This window comes from Danio rerio, chromosome 25, assembly GCF_052040795.2.
Source record: "Danio rerio strain M-AB ecotype USA chromosome 25, GRCz13ab, whole genome shotgun sequence".
NCBI lineage: Eukaryota > Metazoa > Chordata > Actinopteri > Cypriniformes > Danionidae > Danio > Danio rerio.
The window spans coordinates 1037585-1050000 of NC_141045.1; the positions used below are offsets into that span (position 1 = coordinate 1037585).

The 12416-nt window shown below is 33.9% G+C and overlaps 2 protein-coding genes across 3 annotated transcripts in view; one reads left to right on the forward strand and one right to left on the reverse strand.

Annotated features, from left to right (window-relative positions):
- The window catches only part of tmem117 (transmembrane protein 117), a 100171-nt gene that overhangs the window by 58462 nt on the left and 29293 nt on the right, over positions 1 to 12416 (forward strand). For both annotated transcript variants that reach the window (XM_087310616.2, XM_087310617.2), the window contains exons 12-13: positions 3855 to 3935; positions 5511 to 5639. The gene's annotated coding sequence lies outside the window, so the exon portion shown is untranslated. The remainder of the gene's footprint in view (positions 1 to 3854; positions 3936 to 5510; positions 5640 to 12416) is intronic.
- Positions 9844 to 12416, reverse strand: part of nell2a (neural EGFL like 2a) — a 134496-nt gene continuing 131923 nt past the window's right edge. Inside the window, 2 exon segments of the mRNA NM_001080075.3 lie at positions 9844 to 10325; positions 12301 to 12416. The exon segment at positions 12301 to 12416 is cut by the window's right edge and continues 109 nt beyond it. Of these exon segments, the coding sequence (NP_001073544.2) occupies positions 10284 to 10325; positions 12301 to 12416 (158 nt within the window). The 3' untranslated portion in view covers positions 9844 to 10283.

Consider the following 12416-nt stretch of genomic DNA (forward strand, 5'->3'; position numbering starts at 1 on the left):
CATTAATTTAATAATTCATTCTCATTTTAGTGCTGTAATTTTTATTATTTACATCACTCACACTTTATTTACTTATTTTATTTTCTATAAACATTCCCTGTTTAAAAGAAACCCTGATTTATTTATTTATTTATTCTTAATATAGTGCTGTAAGGCTCATTATTCATTAAATTTACTCTTTATTTATCTATTTTTATTTTTAAAAAATTATTTAGGTATTTATTCAATTATTTATTCTCGTTTTAGTTCTGCACTTTATGCCATTTTACTATTTAATTTAATTTTTCTAACTATTCCCATCAGCCCAGATTTATTTCAGCACCAAAAATCAACATTCCCAGTTTAAAAAAAACTTGACTTACTTGTTTATTAATTTATTTAATCAATCATTCATTCTCATGACAGTGCTGTAAGGCTTATTATTCATGTCATTTACTCTTTATTTACTTATTTTTATGTACGCTGTAAAGAATGCAGGCTTCTACACCATTCCTTCATGCTGTTCCAACACAAAACAAATAAGTTAACTTAATTGTTTTTACAAATTTACAATTTTTTAAGTTAATTGAACATAAAATTATTTGGTTTTTACAAAAAGGCATCAAGAATTGTGTTTATTCTGCTCATTATAAATAAGTAGTTTGAACAAGCAGCAAAAATATTTCTTGAGTGTATAAAAAAATGATTTAGGCATTTATTTAATGATTAATTCTCATTTTAGTGCTGCCCTTTGTGTCATTTTACTATTTAATTTAGTTTTTGTAACTGTTTCCATCAGCCCAGATTTATTTCAGCATCTAAAATCAATTTTAGTGTCTCTGCACAGATCGGTTGTCCCCCTAAAATGTTAGTTTCTTCATCATTAAAAGCCCCTTCGACTTTGAATATACATAAAAGAGGCAGCGGTAATATTCTTTAACCATGTTTTACCGAAGGAAAAAACCCAGTCAAATATATCCAGAGTTATTTAATGAGCATAAATCTCCATTTTCAGCCTGCAGCTTCAGGCCTGCTCTCCAATGTCGACTCCAAACTGGCCTCCATGAATTGTTGATCAAACGCAGCGTGTGTGTTGGACGTTTTCCCGAATGCTGAGCACATAATCCGCAGAATCAGCCCCATCAGCAGATCTGGGCCGAAAGGGAAACCTCGCCACGGCCAACAAAAACTCGACCTTTTCCACCGAAACAAGCCGTACATGAGTGTAATCCTCCAGGAGGAGAGATTGATGAAGAGAGCGTGCTGAGATTGATCAAACTACTCCTGTAAATCTGTTCGCTAATGCAGAGCTTTATCTACTGAAAGTACACTGCAAACAATGCCTTCCAGTCTAAATATCTAAACACTCTTAAATCAAGAAGCACTTATTGGACGAGCAAAACAATATTGAGTTGTTTTCAGAAATATTGAGTCAAAATAAGGAGAGTTTTTCCCTAAAATAAGTTCAATCTGACAATTAGGGGTGAGTGAAATAATGTTTTTTCAAAGCGAAAACAAGATTATATTTAGTTTTTTGGCTTAGTCCCTTTAATAATCCGGGGTCGCCACAGTGGAATGAACCGCCAACTTATCCAGCATATGTTTTGAGAGGGGTCTGGATGCAGACCTGGTGCAGTGCAATCCAATGCTTTTTAATGGGCTCACCTACGCCACCCCTAACCCCACCCCTCACAGTGACGTCACTCACTCCATTTGAGTGCATTGTGTCTGACAATGCATCACTGAGTGATGCAATCTCAGCTTGCATCATAAAGTCTGCATCCAGATACTATTGTATGTTTTACACAGCGGATGCCCTTCTGGCTGCAACCCATCACTGGGAAACACCAATACACACTCAATCACACACATAAACTGCAGACAGTTTAGCTTACCCTATTCACCTATACCGCATGTGTTTGGATTTGTAAAGGAAACCGGAGCACCCGGAATCCCACGCCAACACGGGGAGAACATGCAAACTCCACACAGAAACACCAACTGACCCAGCTGAGGCTCGAACCAGCGACCTTCTTGCTGTGAGGCCATTGTGCTACACATTGTGCCTCCATGTTGCCCTTGTTCTGGCTTTTTACAGAATATTACAATGTTATTACAGTTCTAGAGGCTTTTACAGTGTTTTAGTGCTGTTCTGTTTATCATTTACTTTTTTAACTTCTATTCCATCACCCCTGATTCATTTATTTATTATTCTCTAAGCACAAATCAAGTGTTCCCCAAAAAATGTCTATTTTGTTTATCATTAAAAAGCTTTTTCTGAAAACAACCAAAATAATCTGCCGTTGGGGGAAGCAAAATACCAATATTAAAAAGCGAAAACAAGATTATTCTGCGGACCCCACTGGCAGATTATTGAGCTTGTTTTGGCGAAAACTCTTCATTTTGACAGTCTCTTGTGTTTGTCTAGAAAATGCTTCTTGATTTAAGAGTTTGTAGATATTTGGACTAGAAACCAGACAGAACCTCTCAGTTAAAGGCTGTTTCAGTGTAGAGTTGGCTGGCTGTTTTCTTGGCTCATCTGTAATTGAATAATCAAATCCTAATCCTGCGTTTCATTAGGCTGGAAACAAACTCAGTATTGATGTCTGTGACAGAGAAATGCTTAGAGAAGTCAGATTAAATCTACGTTCATGCACTGGAAAAAAAATCTAAATGCAGAAATATTTGGCATTTCGGGTCATTCAGAATACACAGTTTGTAGATATATACAGTTGGAGTCAGAATTATTAGCGCCCCTGAATTATTAGCCCCCCTGTTTATTTTTTTCACCAATTTCTGTTTAATGGAGGGAAGATTGTTTTCAGCACATTTCTAATCATAATAGTGTTAATAACTCATCTCTAATAACTGATTTATTTTCTCTTCATCATGATGACAGTAAATAATATTTTACTTGATATTCTTCAAGACACAGCTATACAGCTTACAGTGACATTTAAAGGCTTCACTAGGGTAATTAGGGTAACTAGGCAGGTTATTGCATAACAGTGGTTTGTTCTGTACACGACTGAAAAATAATAATAATATTAACCTTATAATAACATTGACCTTAAAATGGTGTTTAAAAAATTAAAAACTGCTTTTATTCTTGCCGAAATAAAACAAATAAGACTTTCTCCAGAAGAACAAATATTATGAGACATACTGAGAACATTTCCTCAATCTGTTAAAAATAATTTGGAAAATATAAAAAAAAAAAAAGGGGGGCTAATAATTCTGACTTCAACTATATATATATATATATATATATATATATATATATATATATATATATATATATATATATATATATATATATATATATACATACATACATACACACACACACACACACACACACATACACAGAGAATATTGCATATTTGCAGAATCTTTACCATTTTAGTGAGAAAAATCTGTAGATTATTTCCTTCCCTTCAGCTTAGTCCCTTTTATTCATCAGGAGTCAATGAATGTGCTGTAAACCAGATTTGTGAGAATAAAGACAAAAACTTTGAGTCTATAAAAGCTTGCAATTGCAATTCAATTAAATTGTGATAAAATTATAGGCGGTAAAAAGAAAAACATCATTATTTTGATATAAAATCACCGTCACTTAATTCTTTTATGCTGCACATTGACATTTTCTCATGTTTTCTGAGGAATCTTCCAATGAAGTGAACAAAAAGACTTTCTTCCAAATGCAAAGAATATGATTATTTAATGTTTCTGGCAATATCTCTGCATTTCTGAGAGATTTACATTTGATATGTTAGCCCCTCGAGTAAATATGTCCTGTGTTTGGCAGTGTACTGTAGTTGTTGAGAGTGAAATCTGCTGTTTCTGACTGAATAGCGGATGTGTTTTTCCTCCAGATTGAGTGTTTTTCTGCTGCGGGACAGAATCTCCATCTGCACACACACTCTGATGACCTCTGACCCCTGAAGATGCTGCAGGTGAACCATATATACACAACATATACGACACCGCTCAATATAATATACATCTACAGTTCAACATGAACTCTTTAATTGCCAAATATGTCCCAAGTGCTGCTGTTTCCCAGAGTATTATATTTCCAGTTGCAACCCAGTATTGGAAAAGACCCAAACACACTTATTCACACACACACACACTCACACTACGGCCAGTGTAGTTGATCAGTTCCCCTATAGCGCATGTGTTTGGACTGTGGGGGAAACCGGAGCACCCGGAGGAAACCCACGCCAACACGGGGAGAACATGCAAACTCCACACAGAAACACCAACTGACATTAATATTTAAAAAATGTAAACAAAGAACCAGTGTAATGCTTAACTAATGCAGAATTAATTGTTAATTATTATTAATGTTAAATTAACTTTAAGATTCTTCAGCTCTATAGCATTATAGGGATTTGTTGTATGCAATATTTAGTGGAAAACAGATTTTCTATTAAAATAATCGGTCTAAATGACAATATTTTATTTAAAAAGTGAAAATAAATCAGGCTATATTTATAACATTTTTTGTGTATGTATATATCTGTGTGTTTGAGGCAAAATGGAAAGCAACACAATTAGCCCTCCTGTGAATATTTAATTATTTCTCAAATATTTTTTACAGTATTTCTTCTTATATATATTTTTACGAACAAAGTTTAATTTATTTTGATTTGGCTGCAATAAAAAAAAAAATTATATATATATATACTGTATATATATATATAGTAATAGTAATATATAATAGTAATATATAATAGTAATATATATATATATATATATATATATATATATATATATATATATATATATATATATATATATATATAGTAAAGAATGTTAAAAAATAGAAAAATTATATTAAAATATGTGTCAATCGTGAAGACGAAAGAAATGAGTTATTTAAACCATTAAGTTTAGATATGTGTGGAAAAATCATTGTCTAACAGCACTTGAGAAAAACAATTACAATGTGATTAATAATTAATGATTAATTAATTAATGATATATTTTATTAAATGCACAGCACTCAATCACATATAGAAGCTCATAAAACCTTTGGTGTTTAGTATACATTTACATGATTTTATGGTTTCATCATTAATAAAAGTTGAAGATCGTCTGCAGGAGTATTTAAAATATGCAATATTGTGTAGAAGATGTTTTCAATGTAACATTTCCCTCAAAAATCCTATCTTTAGTAGCTATTTTAAAACAATTTATGTCATGATCATACCAAAATAAACAGCTGATAATTGTATTAAATCAAAATAAAATCATATTCAGGTTTATAATAATCTATCAACTTAAAGCACTCAATGATTGGCATGGATAAAGATCGTACGGCCCCATCTGATTGGTTAAATTTGGATAAACAACAATGCATGCAGCACACAAATGCTTGTCAAATAAATGTAATGTATCACCTCTCTGCAAGACAGACACTGCTTTAACTATAATCATAATAACAATAATAAATTGATGTATTTAGAGACTCTAGTCGTGGTCAAGGATTTAATTCTCTCTGATATTGTGTGGCTCTTTCACAGCTTCAAGGTGAGGCCGTAAACATCTATAAAACATCTCTAAACCATCTATAAATCATCCATAAATCATGAAAAATGAAGAAACCAGAGTTTGACGCAGATGGATGAGAGTCAATAAACAGGAGACTTCAGGTAATATGATGACGTTAAACACATTTATTGGCCATTTCTGTCCTTCATTTCTTTTGCTACAGCAGATATTTATCATTTAACACGTAAAAATGAATCACATTTAGTGAAATCATCACAATAAAATGCTGGAAACGTGATGTTTTAAGTGTCACTGAAGAATTGGTTAGTTTTCCAGTGGATTTCCTTACAATTTATTAAGACATATCACGTTTCCAGGAAAAGAAGTGAAAAATGCAACATCGGCTATCCAACATTGGAAAGACATAATTGTAATAGCTGATAAATTTGCAATTGTGAAAAATAAAAAGTTTGAATAGCAAGATATTAAGTTAGAAATACAAAAAAAAGTGAAAAAATGATCAGAAGTGCGATAGCTGATAAACACACAAATATAAAAGAATATTAAAATTATCTGAAGTGCGACGGCTGATAAACCAACACAATCTCATGGCAATTTGTAACTTTTTGATGTAATGGCTAATTCGTACAAATTCGTATAATCTTATTTGTACAATTTTGTGTGATTTGCACATCCCCCAAGTGACGGTTGGGTTTAGGGGCGGGGTTGGGTGCTACGCCTCCTTTTTAAAATCGTACATTTTCGTACGAATTAGCTACTTAACTGGCAAATCGTAAAGTAGTTACGTTTCCTCGTGAGATCAGGCTGGTTAAACACACAATAAAAACTATAAAGTCTGATTTGCGAGATAATAGGAGCAAATCGCAACACTGTGTAAAAAAAAAACAAATGTGAAAAATAATCAACCAATAAACAAACAATAGTGAAAAATATCAAGTCTGAATTGAGAGATATTAAGTTCGAATTGAAACATTATTGCCTAAAAAATAACGTGTAAAAAATTATCAGAAGTGCGACAGCTGATAAACGCACAAATATGAAAAATTTGTAATTGTGTGGAAAAAGTCTGAATTGCAGACAATAAATAAACTCAAATTTGAAAAATATCAAGTCTGAATTGTAATGTAAAATATTTGTAAAAAATGTAAATGTAAAAAAAATGAAAAAGTAAAAAAAAGAAGTCCAGCAGTTGATAAACGCACAATTATAAAAATAAATTTAGAATTGCGAGATATTAAGTTAGAATTGAATCCTTGAATAAAAAATAACAAACATGTGAAAATGATCAGAAGTGCGACAGCCGATAAACAAACAACTATAAAAACGATGAAGTCTGATTTGCGAGATATTAAGTTAGAACTGAAACCTCGCGTAAAAAAGTTACTAATGTGAAAAATAATAAACTAAGAAACAGATAATAAACACACAATGGTGAAAAATATCAAGTCTGATCTGAGAAATTGGCAGAGTTGAAATGTAGACTATAAATTCGTAATTGTACAGAGAAATAACATTCCAATTGCAAGAAAAAGTCAGAATTACGACCTTTAAATTTTAAATGACAAAAAAAAGGTATCTGTGTAGTTAAAATTGTTAGAAATAATGAGAAATTTTTGCAAATCTCAATTGAAAGATTGGTTATAGTATCAGTAAAATATTATTAAATTAATGACTGAAAAATATTCATGATCATCCAATTTTATAGTATTGTAGTATTTTATAGTATTTTATTGTATACCGTGAAAAAAAAAAAAACAGTGAACATACAGCTAAACATTTCCTGTTCTGTTTCACCCATTAAATCATGTCACACAGCTTTTTCCGCAAACTTTTATTTAAATATTCATGAAGCATTAGCCAAAGAGTGCCACGAATGAAGATAATGCGCTTCTTAGCCGTCAGCGAGTGCAGTTTGTGACTGATATCTGCGTCTCTAAAACACTTCCACACGCTGACCTGAAGGAAAGCAGCCGTGTTTCCCACAACGACCTCCACGCCTGCTTAATATTCATGAGGCCGCCTGACGCTCTGCTGAATATTCATGTAATATTCAAAACCTACAGGAGCAGGATGCGGCAGAGGAAATCGCTGCTCCTCACAGGGTTGCCAGGTGTTCGCAACAAAACTAGCGCAATAATGCTTAAATAATGCCTCTCACATACATGCGTACAATACATCACTAACGTCACTGTAAGCATTATACACAGCTTATTTAATATAAATGACAGAGTATTAGTAACTATAAAGATTCTTAAAGCTGGGTTAACTGTGTCACTAGCTCTAGTTTACTCAGGGGATGTTTTTCTCCTCGAGTTTAATTATTTGAACTTAATTTAGGCAAATTTTGTGCATTCACAGCTAATGTGTTATGCATTCCGCATATTTCATGACACGCAGTTAGTAGTGCATCTCTATTTACGTTTGCATTGACTTTGTATGTAATTTACTAACGCAAATACTTAATTCCTTGTCCTTAATTCTCTGTGCTAACTGGTTTTCAAAAATATAATTAGTGTGTCTCCAAATCAGGAGTGGCCAAACTCAGTCCTGGAGGGCCGGTGTCCTGCAGATTTTACCTGCAACTTGCCTCAACACACCTGCACAGATGTTTCTAGAAAGCCTAGTAAGAGCTTGATTAGCTCGCCCAGGTGTGTCTGATTGGGTTGGAGCTAAGCTTTGCAGGACACCGGCCCTCAGGACTGAGTTTGGGCACCCCTGCTCCAAATCATTGAATGCGAGTAATGCAGTTACCTGGATGCTCTACTAATGTTGTAGAAATCAGAAGTGTAGATTTGTGCCAATGTTAATATTTAACGGCTAATAACGTCACAATACTTTAGATGTGAATGCAACTGCAAAGATGGTTAAAAAGTGTTTACAAACTACAAAAATGGCAGACTAATTCATTGGAGAGCATGTGATTGTTCATTTATTTGCAACTAGATTGTGAATTTTTATAAAGACATGTTTGGACATCTGAATGCATGATCATGCAAACACTTCAGAGATTTCTGTGCATGAAAGACTCACGAATGTCAGATGAAGCTGCTATGAAATCTCCAATATGACAGAAATGTGACGAGATGATTGACAGGGCGCTGTAACTAAGCAACAGCATGGTCCATTAATGAGGAAGTGTTGTGTCCCAAAGCTTGAACACACTCCTGTTACACACTCAATAGTATGGGCTTTTTGTTCACAATAAGCACATACTTTAAGGACGTAGTATAACTGAGAAGAATTGACCCGCAGGAAATGCAGATGGAGAACAACTCTGGCGAAACTGAACTCCAAATCTAAAATATTAATAAAAAAAATCATAATTTTCCCCCCAAAAACTCTAAAATAAACATGAAAAAACGAATTAAACTGTAATTGACATGCATTTTTCTGTAAATTACAAATACTTTATAGAGTCTACATAAAATCAAATTTACATAGTTTATTTTGCTAATGCACATTGTATTGAGGTAAATAATTAATCAGTAAATTAATCCTGTTAAAAACATTCATCTTTAATCAACATCTGCACATCTGCTTCTGCTCTAGAGCAGCAGTCCTTCTCTGATGACTCTGATTGGGTAAAATATTCTTAGCCACACCCCCTCCGAACAAGCTGTATGCTGTGAATAAAATATAAGAGGCGGGGCTTAAATATAAAACCCCGCCCCTACTCAATATTACTCAGGTTTCATCATCCTAGCACAGTTGGCAACACGGTGGCTCAGTGGTGTCACACTCTGGCCTCACAGTAAGAAGGTCACTGGTTTGAGTCCCGGCTGGGTCATTCGGTGTTTCTGTGTGGAGTTTGCATGTTCTCCCCGTGTTGGTGTGGGTTTCCTCCGGGTGCTCTGGTTTCCCCCACAGTCCAAACACATGCGCTATAGGGGAACTGATCAACTACACTGGCCGTTGTGTATGTGTGAATGAATGTGTATGGGTGTTTACCAGTACTGGGTTGCAGCTGGAAGGGCATCCGCTGTGTAAAACACATGCTGGAATAGTTGGCGGTTCATTCCGCTGTGGTGATCCTTGATAAATAAACGGAGTAAGCCGAAGGAAAATTAATGAATGTTTCAGCTGAATATATATCCTGTAATGTGCCGAACAAACCAGCGGGAAAACTTGCGTGGATCTAACAACCACATTTCCCCGGAAACACAAATGCAGGTTTTCGGCCTCTTCTGCAGATAATGAAGAGGTTTCAGGTAACGGAGAAGGTCACTGGAAGCGGTTTCATTAGCACACGCGCGCTGATCACCTATTAGCATTAGCAGAGTCACACGTTCAGCAAACGCTACGCATCGCCACCACCGCGGGGGGTGGGAAGAAAGGTCAACGCATCCATAAATGGAAATGGAGAGATTTTATTCACCATAAGACAAGAACAAGCCATTGAATAATTGAAAATCTAGACAGAAAAAACAGACAGCTAATCTCAAAGAAACTGAAAATAAACAGTTGCCGTGGAAACAGGAAACGCCGTCGACTTCCCGGCCAAAGAGAAATACGATTAGATTTACTTACGAGCTAAAGTTTCTACATCCTGCGATGGATAAAAATGTGTTTTCTTCAACATCCAGTGTGTTCATGCCGGCGGTGTGTCCTCAGTCCTGGTTGTGCAGAAACGGCCGTCGCTCTGGTATTTTACAGGTGTGTGTGTGTGTGTGTGTGTGTGTGTGTGTGTGTGTGTGTGTGTGTGTGTGTGTCTTTTTTGGCATTATTGAGGGATGTGGACGAGTGTGTGTGTGTGTGTGTGACGCTGTACAGGTGCTCAGCAGACACTAAAGACACATGGGGTCCACTGAGCAACACACGTGCCCATTCTGCAGCACAGACACATGGAGAAAACATCAGTCATATTAATATTACAGTTTAAACTCAGTTCAAAACATGCTGTTTATTTCAATGCAATAATAATAAAGATGATATTATAATAATAATAATAACTATCAATCAAAATAAACTAGAATTTTAAACATGCTATATTTTATAGCATATGAAAAATAATTAATAATAAATAATAAATAAATACAGGAAATATAACTGAACCATTTGTTAATTTAAAAATATTATTGAAATATTTCTAATGATAATACAGAAGTATTTCACTGTATATTTTAGTTTTATTATTTTAATAATATGCAATAACAAAAATGCAATTAAAATATTTCTCTTGCATTAAAAGCAAATGGAATGCAAGCAATAAAATGACATGCAATATAACTATTTTATTTGATTCCTTTTTATTTCATTGCATTAGAATACCACAATAGTCCAATTCAGGGCTTGACATTAACACCCGCTAAATGGGGGTAGATTTCAGTTTCGGCAGGTTAGACAGACACTCTCACTAGCCACTTTGGCTGGTTGAAAATAATTTTTAAATGGTAGTTTTCTTAAAAGAAGTGTTCGACTGTAAGGATGACCCAATATGCATGCAAATGTGATCTTAAAACTGAGAAACAGCACGACTGACAAAACTACTAGTGTTCGCGTCAGCAAAAAAAAGCAGGTGAATGCTGAATGAAAGTATGATCACTCGTGCCAACAGCTGTTGTGTTTGTATGCAACTATTTTAAACGTGCGCGCTCCCGTTTCCTTGCGTGAAGCAACCGTGCCTGAAATGCAACAAATCGATTCTCTTTCAAATGGGCTAGACGGAATTGTTATGCATACAATACAAATAGACAGAAAAAGTTATGCACCCACAGTCTTGCTGCTTTCAAGAGCTCCAAATTCTTCATGTGAGCAGCATCGGTTGCTTTCGCTTTGAACAGATATTAATTAACCATGTGAGCGAGTACTTTTAGATACATGACATTAATTCTTTATTTTAAAAAGTCAATTGTTTTTCTTCTTTTTTTTAAAGAAGTGTTTTGTTAAATAAAACGTATAGTATACAGCTGTATTGTTTGACACATTTAACATTTGTGGCTAGAAAGAATCATTGTTTGGAGTGGTCAGAGATAAATTTGTTATATCCTTAATTTTGAGTTCTGAAAAAGTCATCTGAAATTAAAACTAATTGCGATATAACACTATGAAACCCTGACCCATTTGCTTATACACGACACACGAAAAGTGACATGCATGAGGAGGCATGTGGACAAAACACAAAATCTAAATCAAGTATTTTACCATGTTAAAGTCATGTTTATGCATTTATAAAAGATTTTTTTACAACAGAATTGTGGCTAGTGAAAATGCAGAGTGGCTTGTATCAGTGGCTGGAGTTCAAAAAAGTAAACGTCAAGTCCTGATTTAATTTGTAATACTATAAAGTAGTTATGTAGTTATATTTTATTAAAATAGCCGAATAAAACAATACTTTTATTTTGATATATTTTATTGCACAATAATTGTATTTTAATAAACGTGTATTCTGACTATTTGTATAAAAAATAATAGTATAAAACCTAAAATCCATTAAATGTAAATAAATAATACAGAAGCTCATATACAGACACTTTCACTTAAATAAAAATGACTATTTAAAAAAGTAATACAAGTATATATTAGATATTTAATATATATTGTATTATATATAACAAATATATAGTTATATTAATAAAATGTAAGTTTTTAATCATTTATTTTATTCAAATGTATCCAAGTGCATTGTTTTTTATAATTTAATTCCACATTAATTCTTATTATCGCATGCAAATGTATATTTATTCCTGCAATAAAAATATATATATTTAGTATAATTCTATATATATGTATGTGTATAAATATAATCAAATAAATGTAGATAATTGAGGTTTTCCATTATAAATAATCATGTTGTTTCCTCACCTTGCACTGGCACAGTGTGCAGTGTGTGCCGTGTTTGACCCACGCTGAGCCGCTGAAGCGTGTGATGCCGTGTTCGTCTATGCAGGTTTTGCTGATGTCGCTGCGGACAGCGTGAG